This window comes from Doryrhamphus excisus, linkage group LG4 (assembly GCF_037039965.1).
Source record: "Doryrhamphus excisus strain RoL-2023G ecotype Guam linkage group LG4, RoL_Dexc_Guam_v1.1, whole genome shotgun sequence".
Taxonomy (NCBI): Eukaryota; Metazoa; Chordata; class Actinopteri; order Syngnathiformes; family Syngnathidae; genus Doryrhamphus; species Doryrhamphus excisus.
The window spans coordinates 13,212,019-13,232,935 of NC_136360.1; the positions used below are offsets into that span (position 1 = coordinate 13,212,019).

A 20,917-nucleotide genomic window follows, 5' to 3' on the forward strand; every position below is an offset into this window, starting at 1 on the left:
TGACTGTGTGTGTGTGTGTGTCTAATAATGATGTATGACGAGCATAAAAACAGAGCACACCTAGCATGCTGCGTGAAAGGAAGACGGTGCTGACTCCTAATCTCAAGTTGAAAGAGCTGGTTTCTCCCTCAGCCGTCTCTTTTAGGCATGCCAGAGCACAAGTCCTTTCTTTTTTTTTTTTCTTTTCTTCTTGAGTACGTCTGATGATGACCTCGTGGCCCTCCTTTGCACACACTAGCACGTCCAGCGGCGAGGTGTCCTCTGAGTTCTGGTTGTCACTGGTTGGTGTGTAGCGCAACACAAGCAGGCTGTTTTGGCTGAGCCATGTTCTCTCGTATGATGATTTCTGTGCCATTTGCTTTGGGTTCATTTGAGTCGAGAAGTCAAGAAGCATTTTTGTTCTCATGTTTTTTTCTGTCCTGAGCATGCCTTCTTTACACCTCACCAATCTTGTCATAAGTCTGCCCCCCCCTTTTTTACACCCTTAAATGTCTACCCCTATTGGCTCATGGACACAGGGTGCTTGAATGCAGCAATTTAAACCACAAAAATCAATACAAAATGACAAAAATAAATACGCACACAAGTGTTTTTAATGGCATTTAAAAAAAAAATCACACCAATGTTTTTTTTTTAAAATCCCCAAAGATCGTGTGGTGCTTCACCTTGAACTGTAAGGCCATTTTATCAGAGATAGCCATATTTGGAAAACCACACAACCACAAAAAACAAGGAAAAAAGAATCATAAACGTTTTCCAAAGTGTGAGCATGTGGTCAAAGAGAGGAATATGTGCCTTTACATGTGTATATATATATAGTATATGTGTCCATAAGTGGACTCCATAATATCACATTTATAGATAGAAAATGAATACAAAATAAAAACAGTAATCCCTCGTTTATTGCACTTGATTGGTTTCATAAGTGACAAGTAGGGTTCCTTATTTATAAATAGAATATTTTCATAGTTAGAAAACCTGTTTGCGACCTTCTAAATATGCTTTTTAATATGATTAGAACCTTCTAGACACGCATGTAAACACCTCTATAGTCACCTTTACATTCATATTACCCAAAATAGTGGACATAATAAGAGAAAATATGACAAATGTGAAGTGGATGGACATAAAGTGACACCAGGGATTCAGAATTGAGTTTTAGCTTGGCGCAGCTGATGGCCACAACAATAGCCTGTGGTGCTTGTGTGTCTCACCGAACATTACAGTAACATTACCGACACGAGTGACCAGTGCAGAAACTAAGAATACTACACACGATAGAGTTACTGCCATCATTAAGCTCTTCATTGCACCTCACATCAAATTGTCTGCCTGTTGGTGCAGATTCAATTCAATTCAGTTTGCATGTTCTCCCCGTGCATGCGTGGGTTTTCTCCGGGCACTCCGGTTTCCTCCCACATTCCAAAAACATGCTAGGTTAATTGGCCACTCCAAATTGTCCATAGGTATGAATGTGAGTGTGAATGGTTGTTTGTCTATATGTGCCCTGTGATTGGCTGGCGACCAGTCCAGGGTGTACCCCGCCTCTCGCCCAAAGACAGCTGGCATAGGCTCCAGCACCCCCCGCGACCCTCGTGAGGAAAAGCGGTAGAAAATGAATGAATGAATGAATGAGAGTGAAGCTGCAACATCCAAAGCACGAGTTAGCGAGGGATTACTGTACATAGAAATCGAGTCAGGGAAGGTGTGGAAATGGGCTCACATGTAACACACACACACACACACTGGTGCACCTGATTTGTCATGTAGTGAGTCCAAATGAAGGGCACCATTTAAAAAAAATGCAAAAACAAGCTTATTAGCTTTCTTTTGTCAAATAGTGAATGTAAATCTTAATATGTGCACCTTAGCTTGCAGCTGCACAGAAGAGAGATGTCTAAATACTGAGCCAGAATTCTAATTCTATTTTGAAAGCGATAGTAAAGGGCAGCCATGGCCATCGCAAGAGCAGTCCCAGCTTCTGTTTGGTTGCTTTGCAGCTCTGTGTTCTGTTCTGTTGTCTCATGTTATATTATCATCATCCACCTTGTCGTCCTGAGTGACTCCAGTGCTTTGTCCTTCTCTCTCTTTCTCTCATTCCTGCATGCAGGTCTTTTGTGTACCTGAGCAACCTGCTGTACCCTGTTCCCCTGGTCCACCGCGTGGCCATTGTGAGCGAGAAAGGAGACGTGAAGGGCTTCCTGCGAGTGGCGGTGCAGGCTATATCAGGTAAGGGTCTTGGTCTGTGCTTGATTTGTGTGCGTGCGAGGGACTGACGCATAGGCGCTCTGTGTCCTCCCTCAACACAGCTGATGAGGAAGCTCCAGATTACGGCTCAGGTGTGAGGCAGTCGGGTACGGCCAAGATCTCATTTGAGGATCAGCAGTATGAAAAGGTAGAGTAACACATGCTTTCATGTTAGAGTCTCCAGAAGTGTCCAATAAGATGTTTTTGTGGTCTAACTAACAACGTTGCTAAGTTGTTACCACTGATCCCTCTGGCTATGTTGTCTTATTTTCTGGCCCTTCTGGCCTTTCTGACTTTGCCAGAAACCCAACAGGACAAAAATGTTCAGACCTATAGAAAGTAGCATACGCACACATTCACACAATTAGCTGTTCATAGATTCCACCTTGAGGAAAAGTGTACGAACGCAACTCTGCCTCAAGGTTTGTCCTTCCCACTCCTCCACTCCACTAGAAGGTCAATGCAACGTAATTCACGATTGCGAGAGTTGCGAGAACAGTGGGGCAGGGCCAACCGAACCAAAAAGGTCCCATATCAAGGCACACATTTCCATCTTTAGTGAGTGTGTTTCTACATTTTTCGTAACTGATAACATATCTTAGATGTCTGTAAGCTTAGCATAATCTGTTTAATTTAAAGGTGGATGCAAAAACTCCAAATGGGGTTAATTGCTGTAATTCCACGCACATATTTTAAAAATATATACCTTAATGGTGACATTAATATATTATATATATATATAATATATTAAAAATATATATTATATATATATAAAAAATATTATATATATATTAAAAATATTAGGTATGTTATCAATATTTTATGAGGAGCGAATGAAACAAAAACAAAAGAAAAACCCATCATTTGGGGAAAAGGGAAGAGTACATTTACGCACACGGCCCTGACACTATCCACACACCGTGCCATGGTAAATACATGTTGCTATTGATGATATACTTGACATATGCAATTAAAAACTTATTTATATTTTATGATAATTTATTATTTTATATTATTATATATTATTATTTTATTATATTTTATTATTATTTATATATTTTTTGATAATTATTTTTTGAGGGAGAAACGCAGCACTAAGGACATAATAGCACTATGTTTTGTACACTTAAACCCTAATATTAATGCTACGAAATGCTGTGTTGTGTTTTTCCTGTATCTCTTAGCGGCGTGATGTTTCTTGCATGCAATGATGATTACACTTCTATCACTCTTGTGTTTTTCTGGTAGTTCCAGTCAGAGTCCTGCTCAGTGGGCCTTTCCCGGACTGGGATCTCCCAGGAGGAGCTTCGGATTGTGGAGGGGGAGGGCCAGAACCCTGAGATGGGACCCTCAGCGGACGAAGTCAACAATAACACATGTGCGGGTAATTGTGTTTTACAAGTGGTTGCTGCCAGCCAGGCTGCACGGCGGTCGAGTGGTTAGCACACAGGCCACACAGCTAGGAGACTCGAGTTTGATTCCTTGGCCATCTCTGTTAGGAGTTTACATGTTCTCCCCATGCATGTGTGGGTTTTCTCCGGTTACTCCGGTTTCCTCCCACATTCCAAAAACATGCTAGGTTAATTGGCGACTCCAAATTGTCCATAGGTATGAATGTGTGTGTGAATGGTTGTTTGCCTATATGTGCCCTGTGATTGGCTGGCCACCAGTCCAGGGTGTACCTCGCCTCTCGCCTGAAAACAGCTGGGATAGGCTCCAGCACCCCTGCGACCCTTGTGACTATAAGCGGTAGAAAATGAATGAATGCTGCCAGCCCACCCGCTGTGATTACTCCACTGGGCTGCTGTCTCACGTTGGTCTTTGCTTTGATGGCAGCTGGTGGCGATGAAGGCGATGGCCCGCTGAAGCCCGGTTTTGATGGCCAGCTGGACACGACTTCAGAGCACCTCAAGATTGGCAACGTTTTCACCTTCAGAGTGACGGTGCTGCAAGCCTCCAGCATCTCTGCCGAGTACGCCGACATCTTCTGCCAGTTCAAGTAAGACATTGTTGTGGAATGTTTAACAACTGCTCCTTATCTGGCTGGAGTCAAATATTTTGTAATACTGTTTGGGTCAAGATGGACTTCATGACATGGAGCACCGCATTAGCATCCCCTTACGTTTCCTTTGTGATGTACATCTTTACATTCAGTTTCATCCATCGCCACGATGAGGCCTTCTCCACGGAACCCCTAAAGAACACAGGCCGTGGCCCCCCTCTGGGCTTTTATCACGTACAGAACGTAAGAATTGATAGCTATGAAGTGTTGATGTAGCTTGTTTTTAGCGTGCGGAGCTCTAACACCCTGACTGTGTTATGTGTGTAGATCGCTGTGGAAGTGACCAAATCTTTTGTGGATTACATCAAGACTCAGCCTATCGTGTTTGAGGTGTTCGGACACTACCAAAAGCAGCCTTTTCTTCCTCTCTGTAAAGACGTCGTCAGGTACTGTCACTGCTATGGAGTCCATTTGTGTCAAACTAAAGTCTGTTGTCTAATAGGCCTACAGCTAACCATTACTGTATTTTATTAGTAGATCTTAGTAGAATCTTAAGCTTGTTGTTTTGATTGAGTGAGTAATCAGTTATGCCTAAAACCATGGGTGTCTAAACTAGTACAAAACAAAAGGATAGAAGGGCCACTTTCATATTTTGTAAAGCCATGGTAAGTGCTACGTATATATTTCAAGAAAAAAAATGCATTTCGGCTTTGTAATATACTGTAGGTGAAAAAGTATGACTTTGCTCTCTTTTTCTCTTTTTTGCTTTTGTTGTTCTAAATCATCTTTGAAAATTTGCTTCTCCTAGTATTATGACTTTAGTCCCTTAATACTTTGACTTTATTCCCATATTAGAACTTTTTCCCTGACCTAATTTTCCAAAACGTATTTTATTGAGTTTATTTCTCATAATATTCTGACTTAAAAAAACATATTTAAACTCAATGCTACAAAAATTGTGGCTTTTTTCAGTAACGTTAGACTATTACTTTTTTCCTCTCAATATTTTGACTCTGCTCATTAAATGACGGCTGTTTACATTTTTTTTTAATTACTTACTAAACTTTATTTTTGTAATTTTTTGCATCAGTATGACTTTATTGCGATTATATTATATTATATTTTTGTAATATTATAACTTTTCTCATGTTTTTTCTTTAATATTTTAACTCTGTTACTAAAATGATGTTATTTTTCCTATTATGACAGTATTATTCTTGAATGTATGACTTTTTCTTGTTAGATTGCAACTTTTTTCTCTGAATATATTTATATCTACACCTCTACTAGGGATCAGGCCATTTTGGATCAGAACCTTCGTGCTTTCACCTTCTTCTGACATGTTTTTATTGAATTCATATAAAAAAAAATCATAAATGCTAAATTTTTAATTGAGTGCGCCTACTAAATAACCTGTAATGTTGCCAAAGAAGATGCGAGTCTGTAGAATTTGATCTCACATTGTGTGCTAGCTTTGTTTTTTGTATGTATTGTACAAAGTTCCACTGTGTATGTATATTTTTTAATGATGTGGGGTGCATGAGCAAGTGTAAAGGCACATATATCTGTCTTTAACCACATGCTCACAATCTTACCATGCACTGATTCCTGGTCATGTGTCTCCCTCCACTAGTCCACTGCGGCCTTGCAGAAGACAGTTCCCACGTGTGATGCCTCTGTCCAAACCAGGTAAAAACACACTTCCTGTCCGTGGGGGCACCACATGTTCATGTTGCACTGTCAGCGTGTTGCTGTCCCGTGGAGCGCTGTCATCTTAGCCCCGTGTCATGTGGCTGTGAGCAGTGGATGCTGACGCCTCGCCGGACCAGGAGAAAACGCTGGAGCTGATCCGATACCTGGTTCCGGACATGCTCAACGGGGCGCTGGTGGACTCGCTGTCAGGCCACGCCCTGTCTGCCGCTGGCTTGGCCGCTTCCTTCCTGCTGGAAGTGAACGAGCGAGCTCCGCTGCAGGCCCCGCCCACCTCTATTTGTTCTGTTATTAAAGCTCAGACGCCGGGTTGGTTAATGATGCCAAATCCAAGAGAATCCCATCACCTAAAGGATTATTCTTAGGTATCAGTCACACAGTGGAAAAACTCGCACGAAGGATTGTTTGTGTAACTGAGCCTCCTGGAAACAGAGCGATAGAGTTACTGCCATCATTAAGCTCTTCATTGCACCTCACATCAAATTGTCTGCCTGTTGGTGCAGCCACAGTTTCAGTATATGAAATGAACTGGAACTGATATAAAGAGTCCTTTTACGTGTGGGGATTCTGCACTCGGATTGGCTCTTTGTTGTAGCGTGTTTACTGTCCCTGCTCTTCCTCCTCTGACTGATCTGATGACTAAGAGATGGCCAGAGGTACTTCAGCTTGCTCAAACGACATTGCTCTTTTTTTGGATCGGTTGTAGTCAAACCAGACCACACAATTAGCTGGGCAATACATGGAAAACAGTGGAGGTCATTACGCAACATAACAGCCTAACTGTGTTCATAAAACCACATCGCACAGGGTCAGCTACTAGTGAAGCATAATAAACACCAACTATGTTTACTCTGGATATGTACTTGGAGCAACTACTAATAAAAGGTGCCACAACTCATGCTGGGAGTAATGCCGGCTCCCAGGATACCTTGCAGCATATGTTTTGTAAAGTTGGTAGTTTCATGCTTAGAGTTAACATAGCCGTTCCGCTCCCCATTCATTTCACTGCATGACAAGCTCACTGCGAGTTCAATAATGATATTGCTTGCCCAGTTTTAGTCACTTCCTTTAAGCAAGCTAAAGTGCCTCTGACCATCTCCCCAGGGTGTGTGGGCCGCACTTAGAATAAACTTTGGTGTCACGGAATAGGGCGGGGAGTTTGAGACCCTTGTATGGTGGAGCACAACTTCACATTTTCGGGCCTCTCTCTATCAAGCTTTTTCAAAAATATATTCATTCATAAATTGTGGTTGAATTCAACTGCTAGTAGTGAGATCCGATCTGCTTTGACAATGATAATGTTGCACAATATTGATTGTTTGCAGATGTATGTGTACAACTGCACAATTTCTTACTGAAAGCTGCCTCGTTCCTCAAAAAGGTGACCAAATTAAAGTGGAACATCATCATTATTACTGTATCTTCATAAAGACTATTTACAGCTCTTGCATTGTATCCCATTAGATTCTATAAGTGTACCTAACTAAATGAATGTGCCACTGAGAAGAACAGCCACGGTCATGTTTGAGCTGAGATCCTCTCTTTTTTTCCTCTTGTTCCTCCGTAGAATGTAGATCTTGGCATCTGCCTTCCTTCCTGTCTGACCTCTTCTACCTTCTTTTTAGTACCTGCCACCAAGCTGACAGCCGTGACCCGCCCGCAAGCAGGGCCGTGCCACTGCAAATACGATCTGATGGTTTTCTTTGAGATCTGTGAACTGGAGGCCAATGGGGAGTGAGTATCTCCTCTGTTGTGTGTTTTTTTTTTTTTTAGGGATGTTAGGGAACGTTATGTAACACTAATGAAACATTTTTTCCAGCTACATCCCAGCTGTGGTTGACCACAGAGGTGGAATGCCTTGTCATGGTACCTTCCTCCTGCACCAGGTGAGTATTACCTTTACATATGTGCGACTTCCTGTTTCAGCCCCACACATACAATATATACCAAAAATACTCCAATTAACTGCCAGTGTCCTATAGTGCAGTCTACAAAATCAAATAATCTCTAATTAGTACAAGGTCAGAATACATTTGCATTAACAGCTGTAGGCAATCTCCTGATGTATTGTTTAAATATAACTCCACATGATGGGAGCAGATGCATGTGAGGTGTCATGAGTGGCTATTGGCTATTGGTACTACATTCTATAGAGAATAATTACATTTTTACATGCAGAAAACAAAATGGCATGCCCTCGCGACCCTAACGAGGATAAGGATAGAAAATGTATGAATGGATAAACATAACATAACAGGTTGAAGACTCTTTCTTGAAATCGCTCATCTTAGTGCATCAGTGAGTTACTTACTCAATGACTTCCCTATGAAATGATGAACGGATGGAACTTATTGTTGATGCAGATTTCTTATACATTTCTGTGTGGTTGAATTCCAGTGTTTCTCGCGTTCTTTATCAAATTGCTGGCACTCGCAACTTTCTTTGGCCCCATGGTGTGTTATTTTGCAGTCACACTAAGTAGTAGCTTTGTATATAACATAGGACAATACAGTACAAGGAAAAAAGACTAATTTGTTACTTACAAAAAGAAAAAAATTGACAACATTTTAAGAAAAAACTAATTATACAACAAACCAGGTTCAATTGTACTTATTAATAAATGACCATGTGGTCAAAATGAGTTAAATGTTCCTTTCCTTTTTTTAAGGAAAGGAAAGGAATACAAGAATGAAGAGTCTTGAACCAGTCATGATGTGCTATACATATCACCATATTGACAGTTACAATGGTACCATTATGTCATTGTATGGTCATATCACCTTGTACTTCGGTACGAGGTGCATTATTAAAAAAAAAACCAACAACCTTAAACTGTATTATGGAAAGCAGGAAATGAACAAATGTAACAGTTACTGATTGTAAAAGTACCAGATGGAGGGGTAGGATTTAATAAGCTTTGCTCCTTCCTACTCCTTTTGGACATGTGGAGCTGTGAACTGATTATGGGATGCACTCAATTGTAATCTGATGCATGTTCAAATGAAATAAAACCATTACCATTTACCATTACCATTAATGCCCTCTAAATTATTATTACAGTTACAAAATTAGCTTGTTCAATGTGATGCGTTGTGACATTCAGGAAATACCCTCTTCTTCAAAGGATTTTCTCTTCCATTGATGACCCGATTAAATGTGTGATTTTAAAGCACTAAACCCAAACCACTCCTCTTCTTTCCCTGTCATCCATCTTTTCCTGACTCTGCAGGGCCTCCAGAGGAGAATCACTGTTACCATCGTGCACGAGTCAGGGGGCGACATAGAATGGAGGGACGTCCGAGAGCTTGTTGTGGGTATGTTGACTTTTGAAACAGTTTACTAGGCTTGGGACACTGTGTCCAGTTTACCGCCGCAATCAGTACTGAAAATTGGGATGGGTCACGTCTGATACTTGGTAACCTGGTTGGAACCATGGCTATACTAGTAGTGTGTGTGTTCTCTTTTAAACAGGACGTCTTCGTAACACCCCCGAATCTGACGAGACCATTGTGGACCCCAACATTCTATCCCTCAACATCTTGTCTGCCGGCTCTGTCAGGCCCTTGCAGGATGACAGGTACACATTGCGGGAACATGATGATGTGAACGTTATCGTGCTTTTAGCAGCAGTGGAGCATTCATTAACAAGGGCATGAGACATCGGGACAAAGAGCGTGGCGACCCTGTAGAGTCTTTTTTAATCACACACTAGTTGCAGTTCATTTCACGCTGGCTGTGTGACCTTCCGCGGTGCCGATTCCAGTGTTTGTGTGTCGCCACATCTCGTTCATCATCACCTGTAACCACTCATCAGAGCTCCACTAACCTCAAACCTAACCTGCTTTGCCACTTCAATGACCATGCATTTATTTGTAACTTGTTTTAGACTTTACTCACACTTTTTGTACAACTAAAAGCCCTGAATTGACATTAACCAAGCCGAGTTAGAAATGCATGTCTTTTCTAACGTTCCCGGCAGCATGGATCAGGTTGAAAACATGAGCAGCATTTCATCAGCACATTATTAACATTAGGTTCTGTGCTTACATCTCATTTTGGGTAGTTTTCATTCTCAAATGCAATCAACCATGTGCAGCCAGTTTAAATACACAGGAAGGTGAGTTCATGCAAAAAGGACTTGTGGCAAAAAACACTTTTCTATACCTTTACACTGACAAAATTCATTTTCTGAGCCCTTACTGAGCCCTATACATTTAAAATCTTGACTTGACTACAGATGTCCCTTGCCACTTGGAATTTTGTGGCTTCAAACAATGAGTTTTTCTAAAATATATTAATTTGTAAGTAATGCTGATAATATGCATATTTAAGCAAATTATTTGCAGAAATTAAACATGAAAATGGCAGAATCATCAAAAATACGAATTAACGAAGCGATTAATTGGTTCCAGACCAATGCTTTGCCTGCCTTGAGTTTGTATTTTAGGTCACTTAGTTATTTATTTTGCCATTTTATGCTTGAAATTGCAAATAAACACAATTTGCTTAAGTATACATATTTTTATATACTATAGGTCTTATTCAACCACAAAACAGCAATCATTAGTTTATTAATATTTGAAAAAACAAGATTGAGTGAGGGTGCGATGTTACTGTATGGAGTACTATATAACCCATTCACAGGATGCATTAATAACATAACCTCTAGTATCTACACTGGTCACAAGGTATCAGTAATGTTACTGGCATATTGGTGAGACACACAAGCACCAGATTTGAGGTTGGCTTTTATTACAGGCACAGTAATCCCTAACACGGGCTACTGTACCCATGCCAAGAACCCCTGACATCACTTCCTGTCCACTACCACTGGAACAGGTTTACCGCAAGACACAGAAGTACATACGTTTAATTTATGTCTTAAATGACTTATTTATTCTTATTATGTCTACTATATTGGGTAACAGAAGTGTAAAGGTGACTATAGGGCTGTTATTTCATGCCAGGTTTTCTATGTCATGATCATGCCTTGACTGATACAATAAATGCAGAAAAGCTTGAGCAAGGCATGCTTGGATGTGTTTGCTGTGGAAGAGCAAATATTAGTCCAACATCAGTGACCTCTAACTTGACCCATGGACACACTAACATCTTGTACAATGTCTTACCAGATGAGTTATTGTCTCCACATGTGTTTCACTGGAGGTGTCCCAGTACTTGTGTTCATGCAGTGTGTGCCTTATATGGAATTGAATCATCCCTGCCCACACGATCGCATAAACAATGCCATTTCATGCATGTCCACATGCAGATCATTTTATTATGAGCTAATTCGAATTTGTGCTGCTTGTTTTTTGTTTTGTTTTGCTAAAAAAGCTGAGCATTGCATATAAATCATCCAGCTGCTGTTCAGCGGGCCATCTCGACCAGCAGGACGAGCGGGCGGTCCAGCAGGTCCTGTGCATTGCTATGCATTGAAGAAGGAACATGAACACATGAAGTATTACCGGCTGCTAACGTTTCTCTCCCTCCAGTCCACTAATGGAATGTTGTTTCTTTTTGTTGTTTTTATTTGCTTTTACAGACAGTTTCTTGATTCGGACATGCCTAGGTATATTATTTTGCCTCTTATGTCATACTCCTCATCTCATAGTCCTCTTGTCCTCCGTTTGTCCTCTGTGTCTCCATTTCTGTGTTGCTGCGATGGGTGTTTGCTGATGCTTTTGTCTTCAGGCTGCAGTGGACACATATCTGCATGGCTCGCTTGGCTGGTGGCTTTTAGCACACGCACACACGCTTTCATCGCTAACTTAAAACACTATCTTAAAGCGCTATCCTACATTTCCACGTTTCACACTAATGTATATGTTTTAAGTGTTGTAATCTTCTTCTTGATGTGGTAGTGCCATATCATGAGGTTTAACGTATCCCTGCTTTCATTTTTATGCAGCTCCTAAACTTCACAAGCTGCTGCTCAATAACACTGGTTGAATTATCTTGAGTTTTAGTTTTCCGCGGAGCTAAAGACCTACCTCATAAGTTCTCCCAATATTTATCCAATTATTGTATATCCAATATCCTATTCTTCTTTACTGTTTGCTGAAAAAAGGAAGAATGCAGATTTACACTGTACATAATTTGAGATTTATAATGAGTATTTTATAAAAATATACTTGCTATTGAGCCCCACTGGGATGCAAACCCAAATCACACAAGTGACATGTTGATCACAAGTTGAACTGTTCTTGTATGAATGGTCACTTCTAAAGTACTGGTTTGTGGTATAACATGACATTCCAAAGCAGGAAGCAGTTTTAGCCTTTCTGTAAATGTGCATACTCTCAGTCATCCAGTGTCAAGTTAATCCGCAAAGTATGAGTGGAGGCAACTGGACTCTTCTTGTTTGTTGAAGACGTTTCACCTTCAATCCAAAATGCTTCTTATGTTCTAAATTTAAATGGTCAAATTAAGAGTTGTTGTGGTTGTCGCTGGGTATGGCTGGTGAACAGCCATTCTGAATAACTATTGGTCGTCTGAGGCACTCTTTGGACAAGGAATGTCAGGGATGACCACACATTCAGCAGCCATGCCCAACAACAACTATATTATGGTACTTTTTGTGGAATGAGGCAATTTGTGGGGAGGGAAATGAGGGAAACAACCTGTTGTTACGCAGGACGGTTATTCACCAGCCATGCCCAACACCTCTATAGGGACCCTTCCTGTGGAATGAGACCATCTTTGGGGGATGGATGGATCTGGATTTGTTTCGCCACCAGGAAGGCAAACATCCTGTTGTTATGCAGCCATGCCCAAACAGTAACGCCGTTGTGATTGCCCCCGGGGGTCCCACCCACTAGGGATATACATAGGGAGACTCCACACTTAAAATTTAGAACTGAAGAAGCCTTTGGGATTAAAAGCAAAGCATCTTCAATAAACAAGAAGAGTCCAGTCGCCTCAATACAGCTTTTGTAATGTCCTTTGGTCTTCAGTTCTTCCTCTTAGTGTTCAATCTGGTTGTAGCAGGTACTGATGTACACAGGTAAAAACCACACCTGATTCCCTAGAAGTGACATAACAGTGCAGGTTGGTGTGTACGTACATACTAATAGATAAAAGAGCACCACAAAAACAAATTGAAGTTGGAGCTACTGCTGCAGGAATGGAAACAATGGCTTGTCATATTTAGTCATGTCAGCTAAAGATAAACTCAACAGAAGGACGGAGGACTCAGCAAGGACTTATCTGATCTAGGAAAAAAGGAACACATTCCAGAAGTCATTCCAAGGTTGTGGAGGAATGTTTTGTTACATGATCGGTAGATGATAGAGGAACCTTAGAGTATATATTGATGGGTTGAACTGCCGCGTCTTGCACCCATCCCCACACAAACTCATCACACTTCCTGCCTCTCACTCTGTGTTCTTCTGCCGATCTCTTCTTCCTCCCTCACAGCATTACCCTGGAACGTGATCATAGGTATTTCACTGTCTCTCATCCAGCCCCCTTCCTTCCACCCGTGCTCCACTCACCTTCATGTCAGCTGCGTCTTTGTGGTGGTTGTCACAGGGCCAGTCAGCATGATACCATCGTCATATTTGTTCACAACTTGAGTGTATCACTTGTCGTTGTAGCGCACACCTGTTTGGACCTCTGTCAGATGATTTGTCCTCATTCACTTTCTTTGCTGCACCCCAGGACCTTCTACCGCTTTGAGACAGCTTGGGACAGCTCCATGCACAACTCCTTACTCCTCAACCGGGTCACCCCATACGGGGAGAAGATCTACATGACACTGTCTGCCTACCTGGAGGTACGCTTTATCCTGCTCTCCATCAGTTTGGTGTTAGCTGATGGTGAGGTCATCCAGGTCCGGATTTGGAGTTTCCAGACACTATTTTTGTCTCTCTCAGAAAAAGGTCTATAATGTCATGTGAATTGTAGGGATCTCCCAAGAAATTCGGTTCACAAGATGATACGATACACAGGTTTGGGCCTTTGAGACGAGACCAGATTTTAACATTAATTTTCATCAAAACTAAAATGAAAAACAGGATAACAATATATATATAATATAAAATATATGACAATATGTTGCAGTCTTCCACTCACCGAGACAAACAAACTATATGATTGACAAAATCACTCTGTTTATGCTGTTTATTCTATGGAACAAACACAGCAAGTTGCTGACAAGCATCCGCATGACATTGATGCCGGCAAAATATGACATTTTTTAATATGATTCCAGGCAGGCCAAGTGCACACAATGCAGTTTATTTCTGAGCAAGAAATCTTATCACGTTTTAATCTTGCAAGATCTTGTGACACCTGAAGTGAACATACCTGAAGTGACTGGCTGAAGTTGACAATGTACAGTATGTTATGAGAGTGGCGATGAGGTTGGTGGGTTATGTGAATGGACAGAACGGTGTTGAGATTGTCTGTGTGTGTATGTGTGTGTGTGTGAAGAGAAACACAGATGCTTGCATTGTGTGGTATGTAAATTCAGAAGGCAAATTTTGGTGGTATGTGCATATGTGAATGGATTGACTGCTGTTTACATTGTAGGTGTGTGTATGTGAATGGACAAACTCATGTTTAGGATGTGTGTTTGTGACTGGACAAATGCTTATCGTGTTTACATGATGTGCATATGTAAATGGACTGACAGATTTTTACAGGATGTGCATATTTGCGTGGATAATATTTAGATTGTATGTGTATGTGAATGGACAGACTGTTGTTAGAATGCAGTGAGCATGACTTATATTCTTCTTCTTCTTTGATCTGCTACAGATGGAGAACTGCAACCAGCCGGCTGTCATAACCAAAGATATCTGCATGGTGTTTTATTCTCGTGACACAAAGCTCTCTGCGTCTCGCTCCATTCGCAACCTTTTTGGTACAGGAAGCCTTCGAGCAGCAGATGGGTAGGTTCTATCAGAAGGTGTTGCAGAGTCTGGCTCCTCTCCTCCGCTAAAGAGCTTCCTCTTCTCTAGAAACCGCGTAACTGGCGTGTATGAGGTCAGCCTGTGCAACCTGGCAGACGCAGGAAGTCCAGGTAAGAGTCAAGATTTGAGGCGCCCCTCTAGAGCGCTTTCTAATCTATAGCTGCCCCGTGTTCCGTCTCAAGGCATGCAGAGGCGACGCAGGCGGGTGCTGGACACCTCAGTGGCCTACGTCCGCGGGGAGGAGAACCTGGCCGGGTGGAGGCCTCGCAGCGACAGCCTCATTCTGGAGCATCAGTGGGAGTTGGAGAAACTCAGCCTGCTTCAAGATGTGAGAGCAAAAAAAAAACACAACCGTAGACCATCAGTCTACTTTGCTAGGCCAGAACAAGCAAGATATTTGATGTTCCTGATCCATTATTTTTGTCCTCCAGGTGGAGAAGACCAAACATTTCCTGTTGCTGAGAGAGAAGCTGGAGTCCACCCTTCTGGCAGGTCGGGGCGTTCAGCCGTCAGCGTGTGTCACAGAGGAGCTGCTGTGCGACTCACCCTCGCCTTCCGAGGCCAAGCCAGATGTCAGCTCTGGTTCAGAATTCATCACAGAGAGACAGCGGGAGCTGGCCGCCAAGGTCGCTTATCGCTCATAGTCTCACTTTCTTCTTGTTTTTGTTGCCAGGGTATCCTGCAGATATTTATCAATAAAAGCTATGCTTTTATACACACAGTGTCTGCGGCTGCTGGCTCACTCCTTCGACAGAGAGTACAGCCATGTGTGCATCAGCGCCAGTGAAAGCAAGGTACTTCCTGTTCAGACCCACGCCAGGCAAACGCTTCCTCTCACAAGGCTAACACACATTTGCGGCTGTGTCTTTGCAGATATCTGAGATGTCCGTCACCACGCTGAGAGACTCCACCTCCATCTCTACCCTCAACACCATCGCACCTTCGTCCACCTGCCCTTCCCTGGTGGACGGTTGCTATAGCAACACTGAACTCAGGTTTGCCCTCAGACGCCTGTGTGCTTGTTGTTGTTATGTGTCAACACAATGCAGGAAATTAGACCATTATATATGATTTATGATGTACAATAAGTATTGTAGGGCGACACGGTTAGCGCGCAGACCTCACAGCTAGGAGGACCAGGGTTCGATTCCAACCTCGGCCATGTGTGGAGTTTGCATGTTCTCCCCGTGCATTCGTGGGTTTTCTCCGGGTACTCCGGTTTCCTCCCACATTCCAAAAACATGCTAGGTTAATTGGCGACTCCAAATTGTCCATAGGTATGAATGTGAGTGTGAATGGTTGTTTGTCTATATGTACCCTGTGATTGGCTGGCCACCAGTCCAGGGTGTACCCCGCCTCTCGCCCAAAGACAGCTGGGATAGGCTCCAGCAACCCCCGCGACCCTCGTGAGGAAAAAGCGGTAGAAAATGAATGAATGAATTCATGTAGTACATGAATTAATTCATGTACTACAACTATTGTAGTACATTCACGTGGTGGAACTATGGTACATTGTTAGGTAGTACATTAGATGCTCATTAAATATGATGTAAATACAGTACATTAGATGATACATTAAATATGTTATTGCAGTCCATTAGATGTGCATTGAATATGCTACATTAGAAGTACCTGAAATATGGTGTAAATACCGTACATTAACTATGAGAGTTAGTCCAGACCAAACTATGGAATGTGATATCCGATGTGGATGACTTAAAGGAAATATGATACAGGCACTATATTGTGTTTATCCAGCCAATCAAGACGCTTGCTTCTATTTTTGTAGACCTCCTGCTCCTCGCTCTCGTGCTGTCAGCCCAGGTCCCGACACGCAGCAGGACGCAGACGCCAAGAAGTCTGTCAGTGGAACCTCTGAAGGCAAACCTCGCATTCGTAGATTTGTCCCTGACATCCAGGAGATTCGAGTCAGGTAAGGCAGCTTCTGTGTTAAACACCTAACAAGAGTGCAGGCCTCTGCCAACCTTCTTGTACTTGCAGCCCCATAGTGTCCAAGAAAGGCTACTTGCATTTCTTGGAGCCGCACACTAACGGCTGGGTGAAGCGTTATGTGGTGGTGCGACGGCCGTACGTCTACATCTACAACACAGAGCGCGACGCCGTAGAGCGCGCTATCCTCAACCTGTCCTCCGCGCAGGTGGAGTACAGCGAAGACCAGCAGGCAATGCTGAAGGTAATTGCTCCAACATCATAAATCATCTCTTAGTGGTCCAACTTCTTCTCATCAGGCTTTTCTCCACCTTTTTTCACAGACTCCAAACACATTTGCCGTATGCACAGAGCATCGCGGAATATTGCTTCAAGCCACAAATGACAAAGACATGCATGATTGGCTGTATGCCTTCAATCCTCTCCTGGCAGGGACTATCAGGTAATGCACCCTCTTTGTTAGTGGAAGACTCTAAGTCCGGAGTGTCCAAACCTTTCCCAGAAGGGCCACATAGTGAAAATGAAAGGATACAAGAGCCACTTTGGTATTTTGTGTCCAGTAAAAAACTGCACTGTGAAAAAGCATTTTTAACAATATCAACTTGCGCTTTGCTCTTGTTCCCATTTTTACTGTTGTTTTTTTCCCCAAATATTTCAAGTTTCAAGTAATTGTCATAAACCTTCCCATATTATTACTTAAAAAACTTGTTTTTTCAACTTTGTGCTACTTAAAATTGTCCTCATAATATTACAACTCTATTTTCATAAAATTGCTACTTATTTTCTTGTTAGTAACTTTTTTCTTTTAATATTTTGACTTTATTCTCATAAAATGGCAGCTGTTTTTTCCATTTCTACTGTCTTATTTTTTCCCCAAACTTTTTATACAACTATTTATTATTACATTATTATTCACATAATATTACAACTTTAATATTTTTAACTTAATGCTACTGAAATGACCTTATTTTTCCTCACAATATCATGATATTATTCTTGTCAAATTAAGACTTTTTCTTCTGAAATGATAATTTTAAAATATATTTAATTTTTATAATAATTTTTTTATATATAATTTTTAAAATAATGACAATTTTTTGTTAATATTTTGACTTCTAAAATTACTGCTTATTTTATGTAATATTTGTATTTTACTTGTACAATTATTATTTTTAGAATGTGCCAAGGGCCAAAAAAAATTGTATTTAAAAAATGCATGAAATAATTATGTATTTCTCATCCTGTCATCAGGTCAAAATTGTCCAGAAGACGAGTGGGACAGATGAGAATGTGAGGAGGAAGGTGGAGGGGATGATCATGATCACGACAAAGACTTGAGATGTACATAGACCTTCTTCCCCTCCGCCGCCACCTCGTGTCCGGCCGTAGAGGCGGTGAGGAAGCGAGGGGGTGGGTGGTTGTCCTCCTCCTATCAGCGGTTTGTAACGTCCGATTCTCTCATACGTGTGGTGATGTACTGTAGTTGTTGTCAGTGGCACATCGGGCCTTATGCATACTGTGCGTGTGGCATTAGTCCCTGCAAAGCCACGTCAGCCAGGAGCGGACAAACACGGCGACTCTTCTCTCCTCTACTCTGCAGCTCTGTGTTGCTACGTGCGTACAGCTAGCAAATACACACTAATTCATACATACATCTTTGGTTCTCACACCATGATTAAAAAAAAAAAATCACACACGCCACAATCACTCATCATTTGTGATATATGGAGATAGTTACCTGCCTCGCTTATTTATTTCTGCATGTATTTATTTACAAAGACATTTATATTTCTAAAGTACGGTGCAATTTCTGCACACTGCACTTTGTAAAGGAGCTCCCACCATTTATTTTCTTTTTCTTTTTAAATAATACCACAACCTCATCCCCACATGGTTGACTTGACGACCATCACGTTGGATTACTTGAATGAACCCAGCCCCCCCAGTTTGGCAAGAAGAAAAGGGGAAACATGGAAGCGCTACGTCATTGGGAAGTGAATAATGTGCATATATGTGATTACATGCAGTGCCTCAGTCGCCATGCACACTTTTCCTCTGCACCGGTTGCTCTCAATATACAACCTTCATGCTGCTATTTCTGCTCTTCATCCCTGCATCATCATCATCATCTACATGGGTCTGTGTATTTATCATGTTGGATCATACAATCAATGTTTACTCATGCAAACTGACTGGAATCGAATATGAAAAGGAGAAGGGGAGGAATACGACTGTGTGTGAGGTAGTGAAAAGTCACGTGGTGGCCCGCCACAAATGCATTTGGCACTACCTGTCCACCCTCTCTCACACTCATCTTAGATCAGGGGTGTCCAGCGAGGGTTGTTGCCTACAGCCACAGCTGTTAATTCCAAGTCATTCTGATTAGACTCAGGCTGTTATTTGCTTATGCAGACCACACACCTGGCGACTACAGGAGACTCTCTTGTGTGTTTGTGCGACTTTTAAGGCCATTTTTTAGGCTTTGGGTTGCACAGCACTGCCCCCACTGTGATCCATGTGTGCACTTCCCGTGTAATTCAATGTGAAAATGAAATACAACAGATGATGAGTGTGCATCAGGTCAGTCAGCCTGAGTGCATGCTCAAAAAAAAAACATGTTGGAAGCATACATGTAGGACATGTAAGTGCTCATGCAAGTTGCTCTTCTTCACTATACTTTGCATGTTATCAACAGTCTCACTTTTGAGTATTTTATTTATTACAAGACCCGGCATCACAAGGGAGGGGATTCCTCTGTGGTTTACATGTGACACAATCTTAATGAAGCAGCGTCTCACTTCTTTGTCAACACAATCCTTGTCACACGCCACACAACAGCGGGGGTCCATCTTGCTCTCCATGCTGTTGTTTCATACTGCATAGTCATGTTGCATTTTATCCAACCAAAGTTGAGTTGTCGCAGTCACAAAATGTATCACACTGAATGTATGACAACATTTTTCAAAACCACTACTGCTGGAGTGTTTTTACAGTGGCTCAAAGGTGACGGAGGCACAGCAACGTCTGAATGCTGCAAACACAGAAATGATCCAAAAACATGCAAACATCGTCTAACACATGTAACAGGAATATGCTGCAATCACATAAATGCTATAAGATGCAACAAAAAATACTGCAGTTTACCAAAGCACATACAAACATCAAAAACAACGAAACAATATTAGTTAGTCGTGCTACTATGAAGCTGGGAAGCCAAACCTGAGGGATAGTATTGCAGAGCAGCCGATTTTTACAACCAGAAGTTTACAAAAACATAAATATAAAAGTACCTTTTTATTCAGCAAACTTTAGTGTGGACATTTTCTCATATCTTTAAAGATGGATGTCCCTCAGCCGCTGGTCTGGTGACCGTGGTAGGCTCACCATCGTCCTTGTAGTGGGATGTTTTGTTTTGACTTGCCAACTTGCAGGATTTCTTTTTGATCCTGCAGCGTTGATGTGATTGCAGCATTTTTTATGGTTTTACAGTGTGTGTGATTTTGGTTTTAGATCATTTCTGCGTTTGGAGTGTCGGCACTCCACAGTGGGGTTTTCCTATTTGATTGTAGATTATCAGGAAACCTGACACAGGTTAAAGGTTATACTATACTGCTGATGCTGTGTGTGTGTGTGTGTGTGTGCGTGTGCATGTGTGTATGACTAACCTCCATTCCTGCCACAATATGCACACCATTCACCCCATTGCTCCCCATCTCGTCTCCGCTTTGAATGGACAATGATTGACATTGTTGTGCTTCCACACTTTGTTCTTTGTTGAAACGACTTTGCTTTGTACATATCGACATGATTGCTGTGAACAGTGTCATCATGTGGCGCCCGTTTACAAAAAAAACCCACACGGGCAGTCGTCGTTCAGTGAGTGTCTTTTGAGTGTTGGAGTTTGCTGTCCAATGTTTGTGTGCACTGAACACCTTGTCATATATGAAATAAAGATGAAAATAATGCAACACCTAGCCATGGACCTGTTATTTGTCATTAGCCATGATTTTACTGAATGCACTCTGACACTTTGTTTTTGTTATTGGGATGCCACTTTAAGGACCAAAAAGGACTCTAAATCGTTAAATTA

General features: G+C 41.8%; 1 protein-coding gene across 15 annotated transcripts in view; it reads left to right on the forward strand.

Annotated features, from left to right (window-relative positions):
- Positions 1-20,799, forward strand: part of kif1aa (kinesin family member 1Aa) — a 46,194-nt gene extending 25,395 nt beyond the window's left edge. For 5 of the 15 annotated variants that reach the window (XM_078790227.1, XM_058072793.2, XM_058072800.2 and 2 more), the window contains 23 exons: positions 2,111-2,229; positions 2,310-2,395; positions 3,496-3,631; positions 4,084-4,246; positions 4,402-4,492; positions 4,577-4,695; positions 5,883-5,938; positions 7,585-7,693; positions 7,779-7,845; positions 9,189-9,273; positions 9,431-9,536; positions 11,505-11,531; positions 13,622-13,736; positions 14,723-14,856; positions 14,926-14,987; positions 15,060-15,205; positions 15,309-15,503; positions 15,600-15,671; positions 15,751-15,872; positions 16,667-16,810; positions 16,879-17,071; positions 17,151-17,269; positions 18,079-20,799. In XM_078790227.1, coding sequence (XP_078646353.1) covers positions 2,111-2,229; positions 2,310-2,395; positions 3,496-3,631; positions 4,084-4,246; positions 4,402-4,492; positions 4,577-4,695; positions 5,883-5,938; positions 7,585-7,693; positions 7,779-7,845; positions 9,189-9,273; positions 9,431-9,536; positions 11,505-11,531; positions 13,622-13,736; positions 14,723-14,856; positions 14,926-14,987; positions 15,060-15,205; positions 15,309-15,503; positions 15,600-15,671; positions 15,751-15,872; positions 16,667-16,810; positions 16,879-17,071; positions 17,151-17,269; positions 18,079-18,121 — 2,509 coding nt within the window. In that variant the 3' untranslated portion in view covers positions 18,122-20,799. Of the gene's footprint in view, positions 1-2,110; positions 2,230-2,309; positions 2,396-3,495; positions 3,632-4,083; positions 4,247-4,401; positions 4,493-4,576; positions 4,696-5,882; positions 5,939-6,052; positions 6,269-7,584; positions 7,694-7,778; positions 7,846-9,188; positions 9,274-9,430; positions 9,537-11,504; positions 11,532-13,378; positions 13,403-13,621; positions 13,737-14,722; positions 14,857-14,925; positions 14,988-15,059; positions 15,206-15,308; positions 15,504-15,599; positions 15,672-15,750; positions 15,873-16,666; positions 16,811-16,878; positions 17,072-17,150; positions 17,270-18,078 lie in introns of all 15 variants that reach the window. The other 10 variants (XM_078790229.1, XM_078790232.1, XM_058072803.2 and 7 more) reach the window with 4 other exon arrangements.
- The last annotated feature ends 118 nt before the right edge of the window (positions 20,800-20,917 follow it).